Source organism: Mercurialis annua, linkage group LG1-X, assembly GCF_937616625.2.
Source record: "Mercurialis annua linkage group LG1-X, ddMerAnnu1.2, whole genome shotgun sequence".
Taxonomy (NCBI): Eukaryota; Viridiplantae; Streptophyta; class Magnoliopsida; order Malpighiales; family Euphorbiaceae; genus Mercurialis; species Mercurialis annua.
In genome coordinates, this window is record NC_065570.1 from 47,634,808 (window position 1) to 47,662,406 (window position 27,599).

At 31.1% G+C, this 27,599-nt stretch overlaps 4 protein-coding genes and 1 non-coding gene across 6 annotated transcripts; 3 read left to right on the forward strand and 2 right to left on the reverse strand.

The window, feature by feature from the left end:
* Positions 1–5,899: 5,899 nt before the first annotated feature.
* LOC126666428 (U1 spliceosomal RNA) lies at positions 5,900–6,059 on the forward strand. The gene has a single exon (XR_007637929.1). It is a non-coding gene; the product is annotated as a U1 spliceosomal RNA (small nuclear RNA).
* A 4,294-nt stretch (positions 6,060–10,353) lies between these two features.
* On the forward strand, positions 10,354–11,273 carry LOC126665598 (uncharacterized). Its single transcript, XM_050358433.2, has 2 exons — positions 10,354–10,411; positions 10,481–11,273. Exon 2 carries the CDS (start codon positions 10,799–10,801, stop codon positions 11,153–11,155), a length of 357 nt encoding a protein of 118 aa, XP_050214390.2. The 5' UTR covers positions 10,354–10,411; positions 10,481–10,798; the 3' UTR covers positions 11,156–11,273.
* Positions 11,274–11,446: 173 nt separating this feature from the next.
* LOC126671989 (uncharacterized) lies at positions 11,447–13,630 on the forward strand. The gene is made up of 7 exons (XM_056104652.1): positions 11,447–11,452; positions 11,539–11,808; positions 11,885–12,019; positions 12,096–12,355; positions 12,439–12,562; positions 12,841–13,358; positions 13,468–13,630. The coding sequence occupies exons 1-7, from the start codon at positions 11,447–11,449 to the stop codon at positions 13,628–13,630; spliced, it is 1,476 nt and encodes a 491-aa protein (XP_055960627.1).
* Positions 13,631–14,394: 764 nt separating this feature from the next.
* Positions 14,395–16,179, reverse strand: LOC126671994 (uncharacterized). The gene is made up of 3 exons (XM_050365857.2): positions 15,663–16,179; positions 14,952–15,565; positions 14,395–14,826 (listed from the first exon to the last, which is right to left on the reverse strand). Exons 1-3 carry the CDS (start codon positions 16,141–16,143, stop codon positions 14,395–14,397), a joined length of 1,527 nt encoding a protein of 508 aa, XP_050221814.1. The 5' UTR covers positions 16,144–16,179.
* Positions 16,180–18,769: 2,590 nt separating this feature from the next.
* On the reverse strand, positions 18,770–26,078 carry LOC126664845 (uncharacterized). 2 transcript variants are annotated; one of them, XM_050357423.2, is made up of 11 exons: positions 25,882–26,078; positions 25,161–25,321; positions 24,818–25,044; positions 24,539–24,647; positions 23,481–23,817; positions 22,781–22,850; positions 22,543–22,610; positions 21,454–21,569; positions 21,251–21,357; positions 19,405–19,544; positions 18,770–19,247 (listed from the first exon to the last, which is right to left on the reverse strand). In XM_050357423.2, the coding sequence occupies exons 2-11, from the start codon at positions 25,245–25,247 to the stop codon at positions 19,000–19,002; spliced, it is 1,509 nt and encodes a 502-aa protein (XP_050213380.1). In that variant the 5' UTR covers positions 25,248–25,321; positions 25,882–26,078; the 3' UTR covers positions 18,770–18,999. The 2 variants fall into 2 exon arrangements, with proteins under 2 accessions (XP_050213380.1, XP_050213379.1); XM_050357422.2 differs by having other exon boundaries at positions 25,161–25,326.
* Positions 26,079–27,599: the final 1,521 nt, after the last annotated feature.

Sequence of the window (27,599 nt, forward strand, 5' to 3'; positions counted from 1 at the left end):
ACTCTATAGCTGCAGTAGTTCCTAGGTTACTTAACCGACAAACGCATCTTAGCAGAGGTAACTGGACCAACTGCTCTGATACCACAATTGTCACGACCCAAATTATTAAGCCGAGACCGGCGCTAGGGAATGGGAGTGGTAGCTCCGAAACCCGTAGCAAGCCTAAAACCACTAAAAAAAATTTCGCTTTTAAAATTATAATATCATATATAAACCTTTTTCGAAAACTCTTTTAAATAATATAATTGTAGATATTAAAATATCATATTAAAGTTTACATTCAAAACTAATTATTTGAAATCCAAATGTCTATCTAATACTGACATCTACTGACTACTGCAGCTTTAGGAACCCAAACTTGTGCAAGTCCAATGACTTCTGGCACAGTAGAGATGGTTTGTCTGATCCGATTCCGTCTCCCTGCAAACATCAGAGTGAGGGGTCAGTATTTGGGAAAATACTGAGTGAGTTTGCAAGTTACTAACGGCATTATTAAATATATGACATTGCATACGATAAAAACTGGTATATATATAATCAATATTCAATATCAAAATATCATATGATATAACATGCTATTATATAATCCAAGTATTAGATCCGATTGAAACCCTAATCACGATACTCAATACTATCTATACTTATAAGCGATTCATAGCGATAATAGTCAATTCGATCGATCCGATGGGTAGGGTCCGAGATAATTCCACCGAGTTAAACCACTACCGTCTCTTAATCCCAAGGTGTGGGTCCCGAGATAGTTCAACCGAGTTAAACCCACTGGATACGGGTCCCGAGATAGTTCAACCGAGTTAAACCTCGTATCCCATTCGATATACAATTTCCAACTTCGATACGATTCGATAAACGATGTTCGATATTCGATATAATTCCATGACACGATAACAATCTAGACACACTAGACTGACACACTTACCGGTGATCACACAGTCCTATTGACGCCCAATAGGTAGCACGTTTCCTCGGATCACACACTGGTTTCAAAGCTATAATAATTCGATAAACGATCTAATAATCGATAATAACGATAAACGATAGTCGATAAAAGTAGTTCGATAAGCTATATATCAATTCATATACTATGCGATGTGCTTAGTCATAACATATCAAAATAATAACTTTTAAATAACAATACACAAAAGTAAAGTGCCACTCACAGTGACCGCTATCCAAAACTGCACTATTATAATCCCGCAAGCGTAAGCTCCATGCATTGTCCACTCACGTAACCACTCCGGCCCAATGGCTTGGTAGCTCGTCGATACGTCAGTTACTTAGTCGAGTTACCTGTACGTTTAATCCATAAACGTAGGCTTAATATCAAAACCCTAAGTTATAAACTTAGGTTAATATAATCGTAGTTCAAATACGACTTTTAACCTTGATCGTACTCTAATACTTACTCGAGATATTCGTTATATCTCTTAATCGTATTCCAATACGTATGATACCTTTAAACTTTAGGGTTTAGTTTCATTCCGATGAAGTTTCAAGTAGTTTTCAGGACAATGCGCAGGTGCTACCTGCGCACTGACACTGTTTAGTAGAACGACGATCTCTCCCAATTGAACCGTTGGATCGAGATAAAATTGGACCGAGGCGTTCCTAAGAGGCAAATCTATAAAATGACCGTAGGGTTTCTGAATCTGGCAACATTTAGGTAGTGTGCGAACGCACACAATGAGTGTGCGAACGCACACCCCAAAATTCAAGGAGTGTGCGATCGCACACTCAATGTGTGCGAACGCACACCCTTGACAGCCCCCGGAAAAGTCATTTTCCGGGCGCTGCGCCGCTTTCCGACACTCCCAACATGCTTACGCTTCATTTTAACATATAATCCAATCTAAATCTCACCAAAAACGAGTATAGAAACGCGATTACAATTCGTTTAATTCGTTTAAACGAAATAACCCTAATTTACTAATTCTCACAATAAAAACGTCAAACTTGCCTCGATTTAAAGCTTAACGATGATAGAGAATCGAATTCTGGACGAATCGATATAAAGAACTCGCGATTTGGACGAGAAACGGCGAAACGGCGACGGAACGTAACGATCGCCATTTCCTTCTTCTGTAACCTTCTGCTCCTTCTTCTTCTTTTCTTAATTCATTTGGTTTCCTTAATATATCATGGCTAATTAGCCACTTTGATCCTTCATTTCTTTAACTCCAACCAATTCTCTTTTAAACTTTCTAATTTAACCTAACGGTTAAATTATCCTTTTTAACTTAATTACTTATGTATTATTTATATTCAAATAAATAATACTAACCCAAAATTATTATTTTCCCGTCAATAATCTTTGAATTGCTATTCTCGAGACTTACTTGGCTAATTTACGTTTTGGTCCTTGAACTTTTCAAAAGTTACAATTTAGCCCAAAACGTATCCGCGTCCAAATTTTAAAAGGTCTCCGATTGACCCGAAACTTTTACCACATATACTATAAAACATTTCGCGGACCTTGGCGAAATAAATTCCATTTTAAGTCATAGTGGCTAAATTACCACTTTAGTCCATGTACCTCATTTCGAGCTTTTCTTGACATTTTTCTTTTCTAATTTCAATTCCAACTTTAGAACTGAAATATAATGTTAAGTCTTTGCTATAATCTCTTTCAAAACCGATCTACTAAAACTTATTTATCTTATTTTTATCGGAAGACTTTCCGTTATCGTCACTCTGGCGACTCAAAACTGGACACGTGGTCCAATTAAATACTTAAATATTTTGGGGTATTACATGTATCTATTAATTAAAATTATATTATTTTTAACGTGTCACATTACGAGCCACGTGCAAAGCACGTGAAGCAAAACTAGTATATATATATATATATATATATATATATATATATATATATATATATATATATATATATATAAAGAAAAAATAAACTTAAACATTATTTTTTTCTAATTACAAAAAAATCTAATATTAAAAAATAATCAAAGGTTCTTGTTTTCACATAAATTTGGCACCGATTACTGAAATTTCATTTATTAGATGTTTGTTAGTAAGAGTTTATGACCTATCTGGAAACGCTTTAAGCACCGTTTGAATTGAGAGATTTTGAAAGAATAAAATTCATGAATTTTATAGAATCCATGTATTTCACTGTAATCTATTGTTTAGTATGAAAAATGAAATTTAAATTTTCTCATACCCCAAATTTTTTATTACATCTTAGATGGGACAATTAAAATTCATTATTTTTTTATGAATGTTATTCGTATATATTTCTATAAATTCGTAGATTTTATATTCATTTCAAATGATAAAATTTATAAAACCATATATTCCACATTCTATTGATTTAATATTCATATATTTAATAAAATTTATTAATTTTAAAATCCTCTAATTCAAACGGGGTCTTAAACATTTAAAATAGACCCAGGCATCAAAGGTTGAACTAGCTGGTTCTGTTCGATTCTTCAAATCATAGTCGTAAGTAGCAATTTGCCCCTTCAACTTGTAAGCAGTGGGAAATTAACATATAAATTAACTTTGTTGGCAAATCTATACACGAACTTGGTGATTATGGGCAATTAGCTCATTTTGGCAAATTAATTTACAAGTTTTTGCCAATTTAAAATATAATTAATTTACAAATTAAATGGACAAATTGCTAAAATGAAGCAAATTGCCCATAATCATCAAGTTCGTGTACTGATTTACCCATAAAATTAATTTATATGTTAATTGTTCATTGCTTATAAATTTAGGGGACATATTGCTACTTAATTCAAAAAAAATAGTCAAGTGATGATAATGTTCCATAATTAGTTAAAACTATGGAGTGGGACCCATGGGCTGCTACTTAATGCCACGACTAGATGCAGTTAAAAAAGCAGGTCTAGTTAACGTATAGACCGGGAGTCTTAGTTGAGTAATAAAAGTTTGGCCTCGTTGTGTCCAAATTGCATACATATTGTGTCTACATTTAATCTTGGAATTGAAAAGCCTTCTTGTTTGTACTTTGCCCCAAAATTTGACGTATAGACCGGGAGTCTTAATTTGGTCTATATTGAGCGCTAAAAGTGTTGTCACATTAGTGGCAAATATCAAAACAAAATATTTAAACAAAAATTTAATATTTATGTTGTTGGTGAGTGACTACGTTCATGAGCGACGAAATAAATCAATTCACTAATATATTAAAATTATAAAAGAACAACAAAAATTGTATTTGGATGTCGAATTTTTCATAAAATCAAATTACTTTAGAAAAACTTGATAAAAATTTATTATAACATTGATACTGATTATTCAATCTTTGTTGCCAGTTATCGTAACCGGTTCTTGACCGGATTGTTATGCGCACCGGAATCGAAACCATTCGGTAGGTATTTAATAGAGAAAAAATAAAAATATTCAAAAATAGATCAAATATTACTCAAGTAACCAAAACCCGGATTTTTTACATTCATGACAAAATAAGGAGAAAGTTTACATTTTCTAGCCAACCACTAAATAATAGACACATAGCACACTTAAATTGAAAAAAAAGTGAGAAAGACGTGTGAAACAGCTGTAAAAACGCGTTAAAATGCGTCAGTAACGCGTCAGACATGTGTGTCAGAAATGCAAGCCACTCACGCGTCAACGCGTGTCAACATGTCAGAATTAATTAAACAGGTATCATTAATGTATCAAAACATATTGGCAACTCAATTTTAGTTTTTATGATTTTATTTGGTTAATTAATCAACCAATTTCACTAATTAGGCAATTATACTGAATTTTTATTATTGGATGAATCTGTTCCAGGTCTCTAAAAACTCATAAACTTTGATTAGTTGAGGATGTGAACGTTCCCCCCCCCCCCCCCGAGTTATGGGGGGAGAAGTATCCCCTCTGGACCGGCGCCTCCGAATCGCACCGGGATTTATTTTTATTTTTTTTGTAAGAAGACTTGAAAAACAGTAAATTTAAACTAAAAAAACACATAATTGATGTCGCCGTCCTCCATTTCGTATACATTCCAACATTTTTACTAGAAATTGTGCTTTCCGTTCATCGGGTTTGATTATAAGTTGAGAAGATTTGAATTTGAAAAAGGTTAAAGATGCTTAAAATATTAACTTTGTTTTTTTTTTTATCAAAATAGCACCAAAAATTTATTTATTTTATTTTACATGATAATATGGTATCGATTTTGAATAACTCGACCAAGTAAAGTATATTTTAAAAATATATTTTTATGTCAACCTGACATGTCATTTTATATAGTGCTCCCTCCGTACAAAAAATATAAGTTTATTTGATTAATACACATATTAAAAAAGATGTTTATTTAGTTAGAATTATACTACCTACCGTTAAATAATTAATGCATTTATTTTTCACTGTATTTCCTTTTATTTATTCAAAATTACTTAAATTATTTTAAATATTGAAATTATCAAAAAGTATTAATCATCGTTGTTATCAAGGACATGACTAATTTAATTTAATTGACTGAAATTAATTCAATTAAGAATAGTTTACATATTTATTTAATTAACTATTGTTTAAAAATAAAAACAACCTATAAATCTGGGGCGTTTGAAGTACAAATCAATCTATTTTGTATGGATTGAAGGAGTAGTCTATATATCAAAGTATATAGTAATATCATTTTTTTATTTAACCCATAATTATGCATTTTTTAACCAAGTCCATCGGATTTGTGTAGTTGTAGACAAGAAATGTTTTTTTATTATTTCTACCTTTTGTTTTGTTGGAACCAAAATGAACCTCAAATTGGCAATCTGTTTGGGTTGGGCAACGAAAAAAAGGAGTAAATTAAAATTCCCACATCGATAAAAAGCTAAAGTAAAGCTCATTCTTGTAGATATAAAATGGAAGGATGCTCCGACTTTGAAACATACTTACCTGGATGGGGTCTATGGCTGATCATGAAGATCCATGGCCTAGAGTAGTGGCTTCCATTGCACGACGGAGGGGTGCTGCTCTAAGGTCTCCCCAATGGGGAGAGCCTACATCATAATTTGTTATAGTGGGGGCCTGCGTTCGCGCGGCCCCTGTCAATTTTAGTTTTATGTTTTGGTCTAATAAGCCTCGAAATTGTACCGTTTAGCCAATGTTCTGAAGGAATCATATTGTTCTTATTAATTTATGAATTTGTATATTATGGTCACTAAATTCACCCTTGACTATTTTAATAATAATAATAATAATTAAAGATAAAATTGTCTATTTAAGGTTAATTTATTTTAAATTCTTTATTTTATACAATTTATATAAAAATAAATAGAATGTTATAATTGATTCGAGCATAAATTTAAGGTTAACATTTAGGAACAAATACTTTACAGTACACTTAGAGCCAACTTGAGTTTTTTTATTTTTTGAAAGGTAAGAGCCAACTAGAGTTGAGGTTGAGTAATGGTAAATCTAGCAACTTTATTTATAGGTCAATTAAGATCTGTGCCTAATCGCAACTTAATAAATAGAAGGTAAATTATTGGTCTAATTGTAGAAAAACTCAAACACCCAAACCTTTACTACTTGTTGCAATTTAATTGCAATTTAAACCGAACTTTTAATTTTTACAATAATAGCCAAATTGCATTTTTTGTTGCAATAATGGCCAAATCGGTGGTCAAACTTGTTTCCAATTAAAATATTAGACTATTATTATTTTTTGATGTATAATAATATATTAAAAGTCACAAAAAGTGGCAAAAATATTTAAAAAAAATCACATAAAAAATACAATTTGCCTATTATTGCAACAAAAAAAAATGAAATTTGACTTGATTTTTTTTTTTACCATTAAACCTAAATTATTCTAAGATAATTTTTCTTTATGTTTCGGACTCAGTATGTAATTTTTTCGATTAGAATATTCTGATTCATACATATTTTATACTAATAATATATAAATCAGTATATACAGTTGAAATGTCTAAAAGAATCCTAATAATTATGGGATGGGATGTTTATAATTCATTAATAAACTAACCAACAATAACAATTGTTGGTTAAGATCCTCTCACGAGATTTTAACAATGAAACGTGAGAGGATGGATCCTAGTCCTAACAGGTCTCACCAAACGTAATATAAATACTGGATAGAAATTTTGATTCACACAAGCCAACTCTAATTCATCACATTCTTAAAAATACAATGAATATTTAACTAATATAGTTCTAATAGAAATTAGATAAGTTAACCACTTGAGTGAGATATAAATTGAAAGTTCAGTAGGTTTATCAGTTCTGTTAAAAAACTGGGATAACAAATCCAAATTCAATTTCACATTTTTAGCATAATGTCATCTCCTGAGGAGTGTACTTCTCTCAATTTCCGCTTCAAAAACTACCACAAGTAACAATTTCATGAAACTTGCACTTGATATCCCTATCACAGGAACTTAAAAGAGAAAATTTGAGAAAACACCCTAATTTTAAAAATATTTGTAAAGATTACCTCCCTTATGAAAAGATACGTAAAATACTTCCTGTTTTAAATTTATTCTTGTTTTTACTCACACGTGTCTTTTCTTAATATATTTACCTAGCTTATTTATTTTTTTACTCCCGTTTTTTTAAATATTTATTTTTATACTCTAGGAGCAGTTATTGCTCATTTATTTGTTTTTCGCTCAGTTTTTCGTTTATCTCAATTCTGTCGAATCTTTGAAACTTTTTGATTCTTCGTTTTGCCTCTTCTTTTTGCCCTAACTTCTCGTTCTTCTCCGCTTACGATTCTCTGTGTCGCATTGCTCGTTGTCGTTACTTTCATCATCTTCATTGTGCTCCGGTGAGAATTTTTTACGTGTTCTGTTTTCTTTTCTCTGTTGACGATATCGTTTTGTTGAGTAATTTACTGTTACATTTAGTATTGAGATGTGTTTATCATCTGATTGTATAATCAGCATTGTTTTTTTATTAATTAGATGTGTTTATCATCTGATTATGTTATTTAGCATTGATTTTATTATGATTTTACTTTGTTTTCTGTTCATGCATTTATATATTTATATTTTTTTATCTTTATTAACTTATCTAGTGTTTTTGTGTTTGTTTTTGATTCTCAGTTAATTGCACAATATGAGTGATAGTGATTTTGAAGAAACATTATCTGATTTTTTGAGTAAAAAGAAGACTTCTAAGAGTCCTGAGAAAACAATGGAAAAGGCTGGTGTTTCTCCTCTTCGTAGGAGTTCGAGAAGTAAAGAAATTATTAAATCTAATGCTGTTGTCTGTGTAAAAGAGAAGAAAGCAATTGTGAAATATAAGTCTGTGAAGAAGGATGTTGCTTGTAAAAGAAAAGGAGATGTTGTTTTGCACCAAAGAGATATCAAGAGGAAAAGGCTTGGTAGTGATAACTTGAATAAAAGTGATTCTATGCAGGTATTTTTGTTTTTTTTGTTATGATAATGAAATGATAATATTATGACAATCACATGATAATGTACTGATAATATGAAGATGTGTAACATGATAATCACATGATAATGTGTCAGATAAGCTCTATGATTATGACATGATAATGTGTTTGATAAATATGTGATAGATTATCATATTATCATATTATAATATGAAGAGCTGCTGATTTAAGGAAGTTAAGATAACTTCTTGTTAATGTATTGTTGTTTGATGATTATCTGATGATAATATGATTATAATTTTGTTTATATGATAACATTTTTAAGATAGTTGTATTGTTGTATTTGAAATTATAACATGATGATGATATAATGTCATTGTAAGATAATATGATTATAATGATTGCTATCATTGAAATTATAACATGATGATAACATGATAACTCTGTGAAGATACTGCATTGATCATACAATATTATATGATGATTACTTGATGATAATATAATAAAATTGTGATATCTGAGAAGTTTCTGCCTGAGTTTTAAATGATACCATTTTTTTTTGTTTTTTGTCTTTGTTTACTGCAGAAGTTTGATTTGTTAATTGATCTAAAGGAACGTTTTGTTGGGAAAGTTGGAAATGCAAGTTCCAATTCAGTGATCAAAAATATAAAGTTGAAGCTTAATGATGATCAGTTATCTATTTTAAAGAACAGTAGGTTTGGTTCCTTTTTATGGCTGGACAAGGATGTACTTAGTCTTAGACTCATACATTCTATACTTTTAAGGGAGGTGCATCATGCCAATCTTTCTGAACTTTGGTTTAATTACGGATCTCAGATTCTGCGTTTCAGTTTGTATGAGTTTGGTCTCGTTAGCGGTCTTGTTTGTGGAAGTGACGAGTCAAGATTTTCTGGTTATTTTGAGGATGGTGATTTTTTTAATAAATTTTTTAGTGATGAGAGCAAGATTACACGTCAGGTTATTGAAGCAAAATTTCTTGATGCTGTTTGGGAGAGTGATGATGAGGCTGTAAAGTTTGCGAAGCTTTACATGGTGCAATGTTTTATTTTGGGTAATCTTGGGACTACTTTGATTGAAGATCGTTTCATTCACTTGCTGGATAGTTCTGATTATGATGATTTTCCATGGGGGAAATATTCGTTTGAATTATTTGTTCAGTCTACTAAGAACAAGCTCTCAAGTAAACTGAAGTCATCAAGTCAATCTACCTTCTATCGACTTTATGGATTTCCGTATGCCATCCAATTCTGGTTTTATGAAACATTAGTTTCTGTGCCTCAGTACCTGTGTACTTTGAACGATGCTGCTGCCTATCCTCGGTTAATGCGTTGGATACCGAAGGATATAAAAAAAATGCAGAACTTTGATTTTAAAGTTTTTGATGATGAAACTGAAAAGGTATAATGATGCTTATTTAATTTTTGCTCGATTAATTTGTGTATTTTTCGTGATCTAATTATTAATTAATTCTTATAGGTCACAGTCCTTTCAAATATTGTAGCAACTGACGATGAGTCTGGTAGTCTTATTGTTAATGGACTCTATTATCAAGGTCACGTTGCTGCGCAAGAAAGAAATGATGCTTGTATAGCTGAAGTTAGAATCATGGAAGTGGCAAGGTCTGCTTGCGTTAACTTTGTCAAGGAATTGAAAGCTCAGATTTTTGACAATGATGTTGATTATTCTGATTTGGAGTGTGACATTCGAAAGCGCATTTGTGCTTCTGTTGATAATTTTGAAGTAAATCAATTAAGTAATATTTTCAAAGTCAATTCTGGAAAGGTATGTGGCTTGTTATAATTGTATGATAACATTATGATAATATTAACATTATTCTATGATAATTTTATGATAATGTTATCATAATGATATTGATAATATTTATGATAACTGTATGATAATATTCTTATGATAAATGTATGATAATTTTTAAAATGTTTTAATTTTTGTTAAATATAGGCTGAAACTGTAGAAAAGAAGATACATAATTCTGTTGATAGTGAAGATGTTGACTATGAGGTATTTGATATTTTTATTTCACATATATTTATTATTCTAAATATTAATTTCTTAATATTTGTTTTTTAGACTGATAATGAGAAAAACATTGGCTCTTCGGAAGAAACTGCGAATGATGATAGCGTGTCTTATGAGGTTTTGAGGCGGAGTGCTGATGTCCAGCAGAATGTTCAGCCGAATGATCTTGATAATAGTAAAAATGATGAACATGTTGGTGAATGTGTTGATGGTGAAAAGGTATATTTTTTCATTTGTTAACAGCTAGATAATTTATTGTTTGCTTTTTTATTAATCTCTTTTTTTTTATAGATTGTTACTGAGGTTAATGTAGAGTTGGAAGGCTTATTGCATGATAATCCTGAAATTGAGGAAGGAATTTGTGGTGAGATGGATGGTGGTGTTGTTGCTGAAGCTGACACTGTTGTTGATGACTCGGAGAGGAATTTTGACGTGGATGCTCTTTTTGATAGTAATCCTAATGAGTCTACTGAAAACATTGATGAAGTTAAGCATGCTGAGTTGGCTGAGAAAATTGAACAAGTTGAGGAAGCTGAGTTGGTTGATAAAATGGATTCAGATGGAGAGGGTGATAGGATTCAAAAAATTGATGATATTGAGCAGGCTGAGCTGGAAGAACAAGCTAAGAAAGTTGATCATGTTGATATTGTGGTTGCTCAAGAGAATGAAAAATTGGTTTTAAATGAAAAAGAATCTGAGTTGGAGGTATCTTTACAATTTGGATAATTTGATGATACTGATATATAAGATATTCTAATGATAATGTATTTCTTTTTATATGTGATGTAATGACATTTTATTATTCTGACTAATAATGTCTTATTTAAATTTAGAAATATTATAATTATAATTTGTTATATGTGATTATGTTTTGATAATTTCATATCTAATATAATAATGATACGTATATGATAACATGTATTTGACAATGTAATGTGTCTGTAATTAGTGTGCCATGATAACTGTATGATACTTTTATGATACCTTTATGATAATATCATTTCTTTTAATGTAATAATGTCTGTAATTATTGCGCCATGATAATTGTATGATACTGTATGATACTTTTATGATAACATCATTTCTTTTTTATTTTCCTGGTGAAGCAGAATTTTTGTAATGCTGCTGTGGAAGAAGTTGATCAGTCAAGCAAAATAAATGAGCTAATTGATTCTGAAGTTGCGATGCTTAGTGAAGTATGCAGCGATGAGTTTATAACACCTCCTTCTGTACAATCAGATTTAAATGTTCCTTCTGCAAATATAATTTTAGAAAAGGAAACAGATGAATCTGGTGATACTGAAATTGCTGATCATGCTGCTTGTGAGCAACAAGTATCTTCACTTGTTGCATCTTTGTCGTGCTGGGTTCGTACTGAGGTATTTATTAAATTTTGTTTTTGTTTATTTTTTATTTTTGCATATGCATTTATTTAAAATGTGTTTATTTATGCAGGAAAAAATAATTGAACCAGCTGTTCTAGTTAATAAGGTTGAATTACCTAAAACAACAGTTTTGAAAGAAGAGATAGTCACTGATGAAACAACTATTCAAGCTGAGAAAGTTGATGCTCCGAGAAGGAGATTGAAAGTAATGTTTTTTTTTTAATTATAATGTTATTTATTTAATCAGTGCTTTTTATAATTTATTTTTTGTATTTTAATAGCTTGTAAAAAGGAAACTGAATGAAGAGTTGAACAAGGATGTAAAGTTGGAGAATAGTTCAAGTATGATGGCAAAACAGTTTCCTTTGCTGATGAAAATTCGCAATTTAGACAATCCTGGAAAAGTTCAAGCAGTTGGTAATACGTTTGTAAATCGTAATCCTTTAATTGTTGAAAGTGTGTCTGATATGTGTAATCAAGAATGGCTTTCTGAATTTAATGACTGGATTTGTGTTGGCACATACAAGAAGAAACATGAAATGTAAGTTTTGTGTTATCTGATTTTTTTAATATACTGTCGATATTTATTTATTTGTTATTAACATTTTGTTTTGAAATTTGTAGGAATGAAATTTATTATCCAAATTACAAAACGTTAAGACCAGTGATAAGGCTTGGTGGAGAGGGTATTGTTACTAAAGATTTCTTTTACAAGCTTCATACAGCAGGAGCCTATTTGGATTCAAGTGTAAGTTATATTTATTTATATTATTATAGTTTATAAGCATATGATATTTTATTGGAATGATAATATGATGATAACATAGGATATTATTAAGATAATAACATGATAATATTATGATAATGGTGTTTTTATCTGTATGATAACAATATTATCATAATATTATGATAATAATATAATGATAATATTATGATAACAGTTTTATCTGTATGATTATCTTATGATAATGAGTTTTTATATGATACTCCTACTAAGTTTTTAACTTTTTTTGTTTTTTTTTTCAGCATATTGATTGTCTGTTTTCATATTTGAGGAAGAAGTGTTTGTTTCTGAACAATGATTACAGTGTATGTGGTAATTTTTTCGATCAGTATGTTCAGAATGGGTATTTACTATATCAGGAGACACGTAGTGTGACTGATTTACCAATGTTTGCTGAATTATATAATTTCATTGTTGGAGAAGATGGTGCTTATAAGAGGTGTTGGTCTGATGTGAAGAATATATTGTTTCCAGTTCACCTTAAAGTTGATGGTGAATCTCAGGACCATTGGATTCTTGCTAAACTCAGTTTTGAATATAGGACCTTTTTTGTGTACAACTCTCGTAGGAGTGAGCTTTATGATAATCATACTGCTACTGTTATGACTGCATATGCAACATTGCTTCCGCTGATATTGGACATTGTTGGATTTTATGATCGGAGTGATATCAACTTCCACTCTGTTTATTATATGGACAAGAGTAAAACTGATCCATTTGCTGTAGCTTATGTTGACAGACTTCCTGTTCAAGAAAAAGCGTAAGTTTCTTTCCTTTTCTTTCATATTTCTTTTTATTTTTTTCAATTACAGATTTTAGATAAATAATTAAAATGTTGAGACAGTGACAATTTTTTTTAAACAATGCAGAGATTGTGGTTTGTACATTGTGGCTTTTGCTGAATACTTGATAGAAGGGAAGGCAATTCCGAGAAATATTGATGTCTTTAGACTTCGTGAAAGATATGCAACTAATTTGTACATCTATGAAAGGTGGAAGATCAAGACTAAATGTGGTTATATTTCTGAATGAACTGTTGTTTTTAGTTTTTAAAACTTATACTAAAGTTTTGTGATTGTGTAAATGTGATTCTGGAACAAAAATGGTTGTGTAAGTTTTTTACAATTTTAATGATTACAATTTTAGTTTTTTGCTACTCAGGTAATAATTAATAATTATGTCATAATCAGGTGATACTCAGATGATAAAATAACAAATGATAACTTTATGATAATGTGACTAATAATAAACAGGTGATAATTATGTCATAATCAGGTGATATTCAGATGATAAAATGATAAATGATAAGTTTATGATAATGTGACTAATTATAACAGGTGATAATTATGTCATAATCAGGTGATAACTTTATGATAAAATGGTAATGTGATAAATTTATGATAATGTGATTAATGATAACAATTTCAGTTTTTTGATAATCAGGTGATAATTATGTCATAATCAATTTCAGTTTTTTGATAATCAGGTGATAATTATGTCATAATCAATCAGGTGATAATCAGATGATAATGATAATAATATGATAATGTGATTACACTTTAATGATAAATTTTATGATACTCACATGATAACTAATGATAATTTTATGATAATGATAAGTTGTCTAATGCTGTTGATAATTATATGATTATGTTGTGATATTCATATGATAATATTATCATACCTATCATACCTATATTATGATAATTGTTCTATATCATTAATACATTATATAAGAATGATTAAAATTTTTTATTGAATGAAAAATAGTACAATTAAATTTTCAATGAACAGTTCTAGCCTTTTTTTGGAATATTTCTACAAGTCTTACGATTATGTCCATATTTTTCACATCGGCTGCACTTATTTTGATTTTTTTGTTCATCTGGACCTTTTACTCTTCTTTTTTTTGGTCTTCCAGGTTTAATTCTTCCTATAGGAGGTAAGATAATGACATCTTCAACCTCTGCAGTGACTTCCCATGTTTCTTCTTTAGGAATCGGGTATACAGTTTCTGCATATGTAGCAAGCATTTCTTCATTTGTGAAATACTTTGAGCAATATTCAGTTGGGTCTTGATGTTTGTAATTGAATACAGCAGCAGCATGTTTACATGGAATCATTTCTTCTTGATATCTGTTGCATGTGCAAGATTTTTCCTTGATGTTAACAGTGGAGGGTTTACCATTTTCAGTAACAGTAAATATGTCATCATCAGATGGCTGAACCTGATAAACAGATGATAATATTAAACTGAACTTGATAAACAGATGATAATACTAAAGTGAACCTGATAAACAGATGACAATGCTAATAATAAACAGAATACTATTATGTTTAAATGAATGCGTACCTCGATTTTGAGGGAATTAATATAATTTTCCCTTAGCAGAGAATCATATTTGGTAGTCAATTTTGTGAAAGTTCCTCTAGCAAGATTTCTGTTTTTGTAGCTCCATCTTTGTACCAAGCTTCTCAAGTATTCCATAAGCATGGTAACTGGTAATTCTCTTGCCCTATTTACTGCTGCATTAAATGACTCAGCCGTATTTGAAGTCATTATGTTGTATCTTTTTTTCACAGAATGTGAAACTGCCCACCTTTTGAATCCTGCTTCCTTGAGATAAGATATAACTGCTGGATTTATATTGTTAAGCTCTGTCATATGAGTATTAAATTCTTCCTTTGTATAAGCTCTTGCTGCTGCTTTGAACAGATCTTTAATTGTCTTCCGATTCCTTCTGAATTTGCTTTTCATGTTTTTTAGTAAATGATATATGCAAATATCATGTTGAACTTCTCCAGCAAAAACACTCTCTATTGCATTTTTAATGCTCTGATGTCTGTCTGAAATTATACACATTTCTTCCCTTACACCAAAAACATTTTTGATGTGTGTAAAAAACCAATTCCATGATTCATCATTTTCTGAATCTGTTATTGAAAATGCAAGAGGGAATATTTTTCCTGTAAAATCAAAGTTTGTTTTGATTATCAGATTATCACATGATAATGCCATAATGATAACAGTATGCTAATAAAAACTTTAATGCTGAAAACATACCTGCTGCATCAAGAGTTGATGCTGAAAACAGAGTACCTCCATATGGTCCTTTCAAAAAGGTAGCATCCACAATCATAATAGGAATACAGTGATTCCATCCACTTATAGATGCCTTCAGTGACATGAAAGCATAGAGAAATGTATCATCCACATCTGTTTTATAACTTACAAATGATCCTGGATTTGTTTGCATTATCATGTGAAGATATCTTGGTAGTACACCATATGAATCTTCTGGTTTCCCTCTTAAAAGCTCTAGTGCAATTTGTCTACATTTCCATGCTTTCCAATAATCTAATTTGATGCTGTAATCCTTTCTCATGTCTCTTATTATATCATTTGGTGTGTAAATTGTTTTTATATCCAACAATTGTGATTTGATGATTTTAGCTATTGTTTTTGAGCTGACATATTTCTGGTCTCCCATTCTCATCTCCAAAGAACATGTATGAACATTGTTGTACTTTCGTACTTGAAACATTTTTGTGTTTCCAACCCTTGACGCATAAAATTTCCATTCACAAGATTCATCTACACATCTCAATCGTTACTGTCTTTTGCATGATTTTTGTACCTGTAATTAGTAATAATCAGTTTTTGATACTGTTATGCTAATGTTAACTGTATCACAAACTTGTCATTTAAGTATCACAAACTTATCAACTGATTATCACAATTCAGAATATAATTACTTAAATAATAATAACATAAAAAGGACAAACAGAATATTGAAATGTACCTTGTATTGAAAATGATCTGATATTCCATAGAGGCTCATCTCTGATATTACTGATTCTTTATCAGTGAATATGCCTCCTTCTTCTAATTTATGATTAGTTTGATTTATTGCAATATAATCTTCATTAAAATCTGTTTCCGGAAGATCCTCTTGAAGGTCACAAAGAAGGTTTGCATATTCAATCATATCCAAATTTGAACAAGACATTTCTTTTTCTTTAGAGAACTGTTCATCCAGATATGTCATATCGTCTTCTTGAACTAGAATTGAATCGTTTGCAGCTGCTGATAATGATGATTCCAGAAATCTGATAGGCTTATTTAATATAATGCAGATTGGATATTTTGTGAAGTTCATTTCACTCCTTTTTAACTGTATATAGAATCTGAGGCTTCCTTCATCTTTTATTTTGATTGGAGGATAATCATCACTAACTAGATATTGAATATCTAATTGAGTGTCAGTCTCTTGAATTTGCAAATGTTGATATACCAATTCAATAAAACTTTCAAATGTGCAGTCTATTTCCAATAAAATTCCTGTTATTTTGAAGTTTATATATTTTCCATCTTCTGTCCATTGTCCATCATGTTGCATTAGCACTTGAATAATTTCCATCCTGAAAAATGATAAATAGATGATAAATTAATGAAAAATAGATGATAACAATGCTGTATAATGATATTATCCTGTGATTAGCAGATATTCAGCTAATAATATGATAATTTGAATTATCATGTGATTATCAGATAATACACAGACAAAGTATCATGTGATTATCACAATTATTATCACATTGTCATATCATTATCATTATCACATTATTATCATATTATTATCATTATCATGTGATTATCATCAGATAATAAACAGACACATTATTATTTGATTATCATGTGATTATCAGACAAAGTATCATGTGATTATCAGATAATTTGAATTATCATGTGATTATCAGATAATTTGAATTATCATGTGATTATCATGTGATTATCAGACAAAGTATCATATGATTATCAGATTACCAGACACATTAATCACATAATTATTTGATTATCATTTTATCATAAAGTTATCACCTGATTATGACATAATTACTGTTATCAACTGGTTATCAACTGGTTATCACAATTCAGACACATTCACATTATCATATCACATTTCGGACACATTATCATTATCATGTGATTATCACATTGTCATTATCACATTATTATCATATTATTATCATATTATTATCATTATCATGTGATTATCATAAGATAATAAACAGACACATTATTATTTGATTATCATATTATTATCATTATCATGTGATTATCATTTGATTAAACATGTATATCATAAAATTATCATTATCATGTGATTATCATGTGATTATTATTTGATTATCATGTGATTATCATGTGATTAGCAGACACATTCACATTATCATATCATGTGATTATCATGTGATTATCAGATAAGTTAAATTATCATGTGATTAGCAGACACATTATCATTTGATTAGCAGACACATTAATCACGTTATTATTTGATTATCGTCATAAGATGTTATCAACTGGTTATGACATAATTATCACATGTTATCAACTGGTTATCACAGTTCAGACACATTCACATTATCATATCACAATTCAGACACATTGTTATTTGATTATCACATTATCATATTATTATCATTATCACATGATAATCAGGCAAACTTATTAACTGATTATAATAATTTAGACATATTATCATTTGATTATCAGTTAAAATATAACATATTATTATCATGTTATTATAACATTATCACATTATCATGTGATCAATTTAAACTAAAATATTTTTATAATATAATCATATGATAATAATAATAATATTATAATCATATTATCAAGAACAGATAATTAGAGTTTAAGAATCACTGTTTTTATGAAGATCGAGCTGTTACAACTGTAAATTTTAAAAAACAGTTACAACTGTAAATTTTATTAACAAGATCAGATAATTACCTTTAAGAATCACTGTTTTTATGAAGATCGAGCTGTTTTGCTTGAATTTCGAAGAAGAATTTTTCGAAAGAAGCGTGCTTGATTACGAGCTGAGAGAAGAATTTAGAGAGAGAAAAATAGAGAGAGAAAAGTAAGGTTTCTAGTTGTGCGTGAAAAGTAATGATTTCTTTAAACATTGAGTTTATATAGTAGGAGTAATTTTTTAATTAAAAAAAAGCGGAGAGTAAAAATTTAAAATTAGAAAATTCGTGATGTATTTTTCGTAAGATTTCATTGCTGATGTAGAATATCAAATTATTTTTGTAATTTAGGTAAATATCTATTTTTCTCAACTTAAAACCCTAAACAGCAGGATTGAATTGTAGAAACTTAACTCATCGGAAAGAGGTAATAGTTCCGTTGTTTCTATTTTCTAACCAAAACTTGTATTTTCAATCTCTAGAACATCACGCGTTAAGAGGAATAGAAGGTTTAGGCAATCATAATTGATAAGCACACCTCATTCTTGTCTGCAAAAATTTGTAATCCCTTGCCTGCTGAGATTTGCCCGTTTTAACAGTCCAGTAGCTATACCAGCTCAACTTTTGTCTTCAATGGTTGGTCACAGGTTATCGACCTTGGTTTTCTCATGTTCATAACCTGATGCTTTTCCAGTCCTACCAATCAAATATGGCTCTGGCGTGGAATTGTCACCGTGCATTTCGAGACCCTGATAAGATCTGGTGGCAAAGTACTCGGCTCCTGAATTTATTGTACCTTTGATAAGTGAGCTAGAATTTCTGTCATGCAATTGTAAGGCCCTCTCTGTTGTATTCGCTAAAGCAAGGCCCTCATCTTTTTCAATGTTTTCTGCTTGAGCAACAATTTTAGGAGTGATGAGTGATCTATAAACCTCAAGATTAAATTTCCCAATGACCAAAATTTTCCGAAACGGTTAAAAAATCAAATGAATGTATATCTCTTCTAAAATCCATCAGCAAAAAATAAAATGGGGGAGATAAACCACCTTGCGCATCAAAATCTTCAACGTATCTCCCTTGTATGAATGAAAACCTTGCTTCTTCAGGTTTGTCCCTTGTTTCCACAACAGAACAATTAATCAAATCCCGAAATTCCATCACATAAGCTCCTGTCCATTGGCTTCCTCTACAGTAAAAAATCCATATTGTAAGCATTCTGGAAGATCGAAAGAACACTCAGAAGTCGAGAAACAATATCTTTAAAAATAAAATTACAAAGCATGTGGTGCTCATATTTGGATTGAGTGACATAAGCCTCTTAAAGTAGAATCCGATTATTTTCACTTTCACAATTCTCAATACATGTCTTGCAGAAAAGGAAAGATTTTCATTTTCCAGTACAGAACAGACTAATGTTAAAGTTCCAACATTCAAACAAAGATTCCATATCCACAATGGCAAACTGTGGTAAATGAATATTGAGAAGCATCTGTTGCAAGCTCTGAAAAATAAACAGAGGAAAGAAAAAAAGATGGACCCAATGAAGTGACTTAAATTGCAGTCCCAAAATGAAGCAGAATCTGGCAGGCAATGAAATTTGGCAGGTAAAATAAAACATAGAGGTCATGAAGCAACCTCAAACAAGTTTGCTATAGAGTGGACAGGTAAACTACCCCTAACACTTTTATGACATCGCTTTTTAATATATTTTTGATAGTCAGGAAAATATTTCAAATCTAAATTCCTCAGCAAGCATTGGAAACATGCAAACAGTTCAAGGTGGTTGCTTCTTATAGAACTCAGAAAAGAAAAGAGTAGACTTTGTTCTGATACAAAGAAGCTTACGGTAAAGTTTTGCACTTTTAAAGAGGGGAACCAAGCACATCTAAAAAGGAAAATAATATACGTATTTATTAAGCATTTAAATGGTGCTTAATTTTTATTTTTTCTGATAAACTAGCAGTGCCTGCAGTTCTATCTCATGACAAGCCAGACTTCCGCAACCTAGTTGCATGTCTACAGTCTACACAATACGGGTGAAACCAAGATAACATTCAGTGACTGAAAAACTATTCTAATCTTTGAGAAACTCAAAAACCACCATGTCCACATTAAGGCAACGCTGAATTGCCACTGCCCCATAAATTCCTCCAATATAGCATAGGAGAAATTTCAAATTGACCCAAAAGTTTTTGATAAAAATTATTTATGCTCCAACTAACTTCAAATATTTTTAAAATTGTACTCCCTCCGTCCCACTCTAATTGACAAAATAACTAAATTACAATAACCAATACAAAGTAATAAATGACATACATAGTTACTTCCATACCCTTCTATTGATAATGGAGCTAATTAATGCTATTAGTATCTTAGTCAAATTCTCATTAAATATTCACCATTTTTCCATAAAAAGATGAGGGTAAAGATGGAAAATTAAAAGATAAAATTATAGTTAAGTTAGTTTTGTCAATTAGAATGGGACACTAAAAACTCCATATTTTGTCAATTAGAGTGGGACGGAGGGAGTATAAGACTAATTCTTTTCTGCCCCCATTTCCATTAGAAGTTTGTTTAATGGCCAGCGTGATTACCAATTTTCTTTACTTATAACTTATATGATTGGTTTTGTCCCGCTGACATTTAAATTTTCTCAGTTTATATTTGGGTTAGAAAATTGTAAACTTTTTAAAAAAACTGAAATAGAAACCACAATTGCTTCCATCGACGAAAAGTTATAGACTCACTCTTGATAATAGATGTGATTGAATTCAACTGTATAATTTTCCATTAGCACTTGAGGCATCATAGTATCACTCACTTTGCTAGTATCTTTAAATATGCCAACGAACTCAACACTTCAACAACATCCAACTATAAATATATGCAAACCTGTTAAAAGCTATCATGGCTTCGAATGGAGTGATAACTGGGGCTAAGAACTCTTTACTATCCAGGAGAGCAGTTTGTGCACAGGAAACATAGATAAAAATATCACACTGTCACAAATTGTAATTTGTTACAATTTAATTCCAATATTCTAATAAAAATAGACAAATCTCAGTGCATGACATGAATCTAGACACTAGGCTTACCTCAGGAAAGTTGGCAAGTTTTGCAGGGTTTGGTCTTCCCATAACAAGAGTGTAAACCTTTTTCCCAGCACTGGTAATTAGGTCTTTCATCTGATGAATCATGTCAAGGTAACCAGCTGCAATCAGAATGTAGCAAATTTTACAAATGATCATCAGCATGACAGCATGTTAATGAATAAAACATCAAAAAGAATTATGTCAATAGAAAGATAGAGCCACCAATCAATCCTAAACAACCAGACATTCAAAAAGATAATAAAAACCTGAATGGATGCGATTCGCTAATAGAATAGAAATGTTAATATGTAAACAATTATCAACCACAAACAGAGTTCTACTTCCAAGTCAGATAATAAAATGAAGACTACTCTAAACTTACATTCTTAATATTAACCATAATGCACACATAATAACAGAGGAAAAGCGAGTATCTAATCTCTAACGGGGAAAGGAAAAATTATCATGATAAACATATGCAGAGCAACATGTTGAGGAATAACTTTCGTTGTGTTTGAAAGAATGCAAAAAGCAGCCAAGTAAAAGAGCTTCCTTGCAGCAGCAACAGCACACCTTGAGCCCCACCAACCCACTCCCTCTCTACCCAACCTCTTCAATAGTTCAATAACTTATTACATAGTGTAAGTAATTTCATTTAATTGTAAATCAAATTTAATTGGTTGACTTCCCAGAATTTTTAACAGTAAAAATTTACTATGTCACATTCTTACATGTAGTTCTATAATTTTAGTTTATAGAAATTTCATTGGTTAATTCCCCCTAAAAATAAACAAATCCAAGCCTCCCAAGTATTTTCAGCTTCACCAAAGTGAAGCCCAAGCTCCACTGAAAGCAACCTTTTATAGAATGTGAGAAACTAGAAATATAAGTAAGGCCACAAAAAATTAAACCACCAACTGCTCGCCTTCCTTGCAACAAAAAGAAATAGATAACTAAACAAATAAAACATAACAGTAAAGTAGTAGCAGCAACAGCACTAGTAGTATGACATACTGTTTTAGTAGCAGCAGTAAATGACTAGTCCTGAAATTATAAATAAATTAATTAACAGCAAAGCAAGATAGAGCATACCGACACCAAGAGTTCCCACCAAAATTCCAACAATGTTAGCATCTTTTGCCTTCTCCACCAGGTAATATCTATAAGAATAGCATTTAAGCAAAAAAGATCACACATCATCCACAAGATATTAATGGAGAACCTCCTCAAAAAAGGAGATAATATTTCAAAAATCAAGGATACAAGAGGCCAAATAGATCAGAGTTTTAGTGAGAAAAAAGACAAGAATTGTTGGACTGCAAAGCAATACCTACGCTTAAGAATCCTTCTCTGTTGAGATAAATCTGTCACCAGGTAATTTTCTTTTGCATCATACCTGACTAAAAGAAGAAGAAAAAATCAAATTGACAATTACCCAAGGAGAAAACAAAGAAGTAAAACAGCTTCATTGTGATTTGTGTACAATGGATGTTAATTATCTGTAAGCCAAACTATGTTACATTTGTTTGCAGCTATAGTTTTAGAATTAGAAAATTTCCCATTAATTACTTTAATGTAGTAGTTACAACAAAAGTATTTCAAGGTTCTCATGAGTCACAATTTTATTCACAAGGAAACGTAAACTAGCAATTGGGCAAGCTCATAATTGCATACAAGTCTAAATCAAGCTTTGTGTTAAGAAGCAAAAGGCTAGAACATATGAACAGAGTATAACCAGGAACACGGTCTTGCTATCCTTAACCACATTGAAGTCACTCTATCAGGAAGTCAATTGACCTGACTGCGAATAGTAAAGAAAAATTAATGGATACACACATATTCAAAAACTAGTCATTGAAGCAACATTGCAAGGGATCAAGGAAAAAGATTCCCATCACTGTGCTTTGCCAGGAAAAGTTGAGAAAACCATATGCATTTGCATTTTGTTAGCAAGCACGAACATCCTGGTTATCTAAAGTCTAAACAAGGTGTCGCAGCAGATGTAAAGCAAAACAGCGAAATACTTGTACCTATTTCACAGCCATTGAATGTCAGTACAGCATTTGCAAAAGCTGAATTGCCAGAACCAACCCAGACAATCAAATAGTCCTCCATCCTGTTTCCACTAGGTAACTCCCAGATGAGCCCTCCAAGCCTATGTCTACAACCTGCTGCTTCACCAACAGCATTTCCAGTCTTTGCAAGCCCATCAGAATTTGTTTGAATGATGGCGGGATTAATTGCTGAGCACATAACATCAGCAACATGTAACTCTGAACACTTGGGAATGGATTGAATTGATGCTGCTGCAGTCAGCTCTTCTTTAATATGAGGAATTGCATGTGCATATTCTAGCCCATATAGTACCTACATCAAGAAAGAAATATAAAAGAGCTACTGTGGCATAGATGATTTCCCCTACAGGCCCAAATAAGTTGGAAATAAAGAATTTAAAGGCCAACTTTTGTCTATAATCCCCAGTATGGAATGGAACACTTCAAGCAATAACTTTCAATGGCGCACAAGTTGGGAATAATCCTATGTTAAGTACGTATTATAACCATAAAAGATTAACAAGATAAACATGAAACACTGGAGAAAAAATAAAACAAAGATTTCCAGTCAAAGGAAAATATATTTTTAAAATTCTCTTCTAGTTAATTAGACCAACCACCCGCCAAATCAAAAATCTTAAAAATGAGTTCTAAGCCGCATTAAACATCAATAGTCAATACTGTGAACGAGAAGCTAGGGTCATCACAAGGCAACTTCAATTGAAATATCACTACTTTCCCGGGAGGGAAATAAGAAGATACTTAATAAAACTTCAGATCTTACTTTGTAATTTGTGCAAGCTAACTTCTTTATTGCATAACTATATATCAAGCAAACAAGGGGTATAATATGATATCATTCAAAACAGAATGTCTCGACAGTTGAATACTCCATCTCACTAGAATTCTTTGTGCTAAGCATTTGTGACTAGAATAGAGTGCAATAATAAAAAAATGCAAGCTTTTAATCTCTTACCATTCAACAAAAAGTCCAGAAGCAAAGATATAGATGTCGGAAGTTATTTAAAATTTACCAGAATAGGCTTGGTGTTGCTCAAGGCGTAATTGGATAAACTTTGAACACAACTGGATACATTAATAGAAGCTTTTCCAAAAACAAAGAATGCCGGAAGATTCGAGGTCCTGCCAGCGAAATCGCTTAAAATAATCACATACATCATATATAAATACCTACATACGAATTTGTCTAAAGCAAGTAATAAGCTCAGTGTTAAATCAAAAAAATGAATTAAAACTCAACACGATAATCAAACATTTCAACATTATCATTACTCCATCACACAAATACATACGGGCTGAGACAAGTATGTCCATAATGAATGACACAATCAGCATCAGCATGAGAAGCACCAACTTCATCAACACAACAACTTCCATATGTTGTATCTGCCATAACAAATAATCTAACAGTCTGATTGTTTCTCTCTCCTCCATTTGCTTCACCTACATTCAGTGAATTGAGTTTGCTCTTTATAGCATTCACCACTCTCACTGAATCCTTCAGTAATTCATCAGGAAACTACAGAGTGAAAACAAAAAATGCCTTGCAATTAGGTTAAAATCTTACCAAATTGATGTTTTTTGTGTATATGTGTACAGAAATGTGCTTGCTTGTGCGTAGTTTATTTTAATTACCTGTAAGGCGACTCTGGTAAAATTACGAGTGTGAATGAAATCCGCGGTAAGGTTAACATCGTAAAATTCCTCAATATCCATAGCCATATATGTCTACTCTGAACATCCGCTTTCTCAAATAAACAAGAGAAGAAGAAGATGATATGGGAAGAAGCCGATTACTGAACTGGCAAATAAAAAAAAAACTTTATTAACAATTAATTATAAACAAGTAACATCCATTCTTATTCTAATACAAATTATTTTTATATAATTGATTAAGATTTTATGTATAATAATACAATAGATAATGTTCACGCGAGTAACAAATTTCAAGCTCGAGAACGTAGGAATGACCATTGCCATTTCCAGATAGCCTTTAACCTCAATAGTTCAAACATTTACAATGTTCTAATGTGTAAATTTACAGTTTTTCGGGTTTTCTTACGAGCTCAATAGTTCAATAATGTTCTTATGAGCTAAAAATGTGGTTTGAAAAGTTTCAATTAGTGCTTCTATACTTCTTCTAAGGACCAGAATTTTTTTCCGTTTCCATTTTAAGTATCTAATCATTTTCTACAAAATTCTCTACTGTTTCCCTGCATATTCTTTTCCATTCTTTTCATTAATTTTAAAATTACTTCATAAAGCCCGTAAATTAAAAGATAGAGACTCTTCACAGCAGCGTGTTTGCGATTGAACAATAAGTAGTATACATTAAAAACAGACAAAAATTAGAAACCTGATTATGTGGCAGATCCGGCGTGGGAACGAGGGCAGCGCGGCGGAGTTGGCAGGGGCACGGTGGAGTTGGCAGGAGGCACGGCGGAGTTGACAGCAGCAGCAGCAGCACGGCGGCGTTGGTAGGAGCAGCGGACAACTCGGGAAATAGCACAGTGGGGAGGAGCAGACAGCGGCGGGGGAATAGAAAGTACAAAACAGTTTTTCACGGAATAAAGGTCAACGCCCCCTTAAACTTATAACAGAGAGTCATTTAATCCAATTTTAACTTGTTTGAGCAACTAACCATAAAACTTGTATTTTTGGGTCAAATAGCCGATAATTATATTTTTACAACGCGTAAAATACAAATTAAAGGTGATGGATGCGGAAAAAAAAAAGTTTACAAATTGTTGCGATAAAACTATCATAAACTTATTTTTTGCAATAAAAATACAAATTTTAAAATAATTTGATCCAAAAATGAAGAGTTTTACGGTAAGTTGCTCAAACAAGTTAAAATTGGGTTAAACGATCCGTGTTACAAATTCTGGGGGCGCGTTAACGCTTTATTTGTTTTTTCACGTATTAAAAGAATCTTAATTACTTATAAATCACTCACATTCAAACTTATTTTGTTTACACTTGGACGTTGGAAAAAAAATCAATTGCATTTTTTTTTGTTTTTAGATTTCATTTATACCTCAAATAAGAGTACAATTAGCAATTTAATTAATCTAAAAATGAAATTAAAATATTATCACAATCCATAATCTTTCTAAATTTAAGAAATTATCTTCTTAAAAATCAAATATATATATATATATATATATATATATATATATATATATATATATTTGGATTAATTACATGTAAAATTATTATTTTTATACTAAATCTTATTTACCGCCTTTTAAATTTTTCCGTCAAATACATCACCATTCATGTTAGAACACTGATACCGATTATTAAAGTTATAATAGCAATTGTGGTGGCCGTTTTATGATCGGACTGATATACGTATCAGAATCGAACCATTCAGAAGATATTTAATTATGAATTTGATAAACATAACAATATAATAAGATAAATAATAACACAAGAGATTTACGTGGTTCAACGTTAAAACGTACATCCACGGATAATAGAATTGAGTCATCCATTAATCATAAAAAAAAAGTATAAAATTGATGGAGAATCACCACCAAAGAGAGAACATCTCTAATAAAATATGCCATTAAAAGAAAAAACCCATTAAGCGTTTTAACTCTCCAAAGAAATAATCCAAATGGGTTAGGATTAACTTATATTCCTAACATTACACACACCCATTTGTCCCTTATTCACATCAATATTTACATTGTTTTTCTGTTTTTGTGTACCATAAAAGGTGAATTAGCTAGTATATTCATAGGAAGTAAATAATCTATATAGCATTAGAAATATTAATCCTAATTAGAGTATACTTTCTAATTAACTAATAATAGCAAAGTTACCTTTTTACTAAATACTTTTTTTTCCAATTTCTCCTAAATACTTCACTAATTAGAAATAGAATTTTAGGCATATTCAATAATCTCCACCTTTTGAATTCTTCAATAATCTGTGATTATTATTGTGCTCCAGCTCTCCATTTAAGCCAAATTGAACTTATTCTAAAATGAGGTTCTTTGAGGAGGATCATACAAACTTCAGGAACGTCTTGAACTTGCTAAAACCTAAGACCATCTCCAAGGGGAG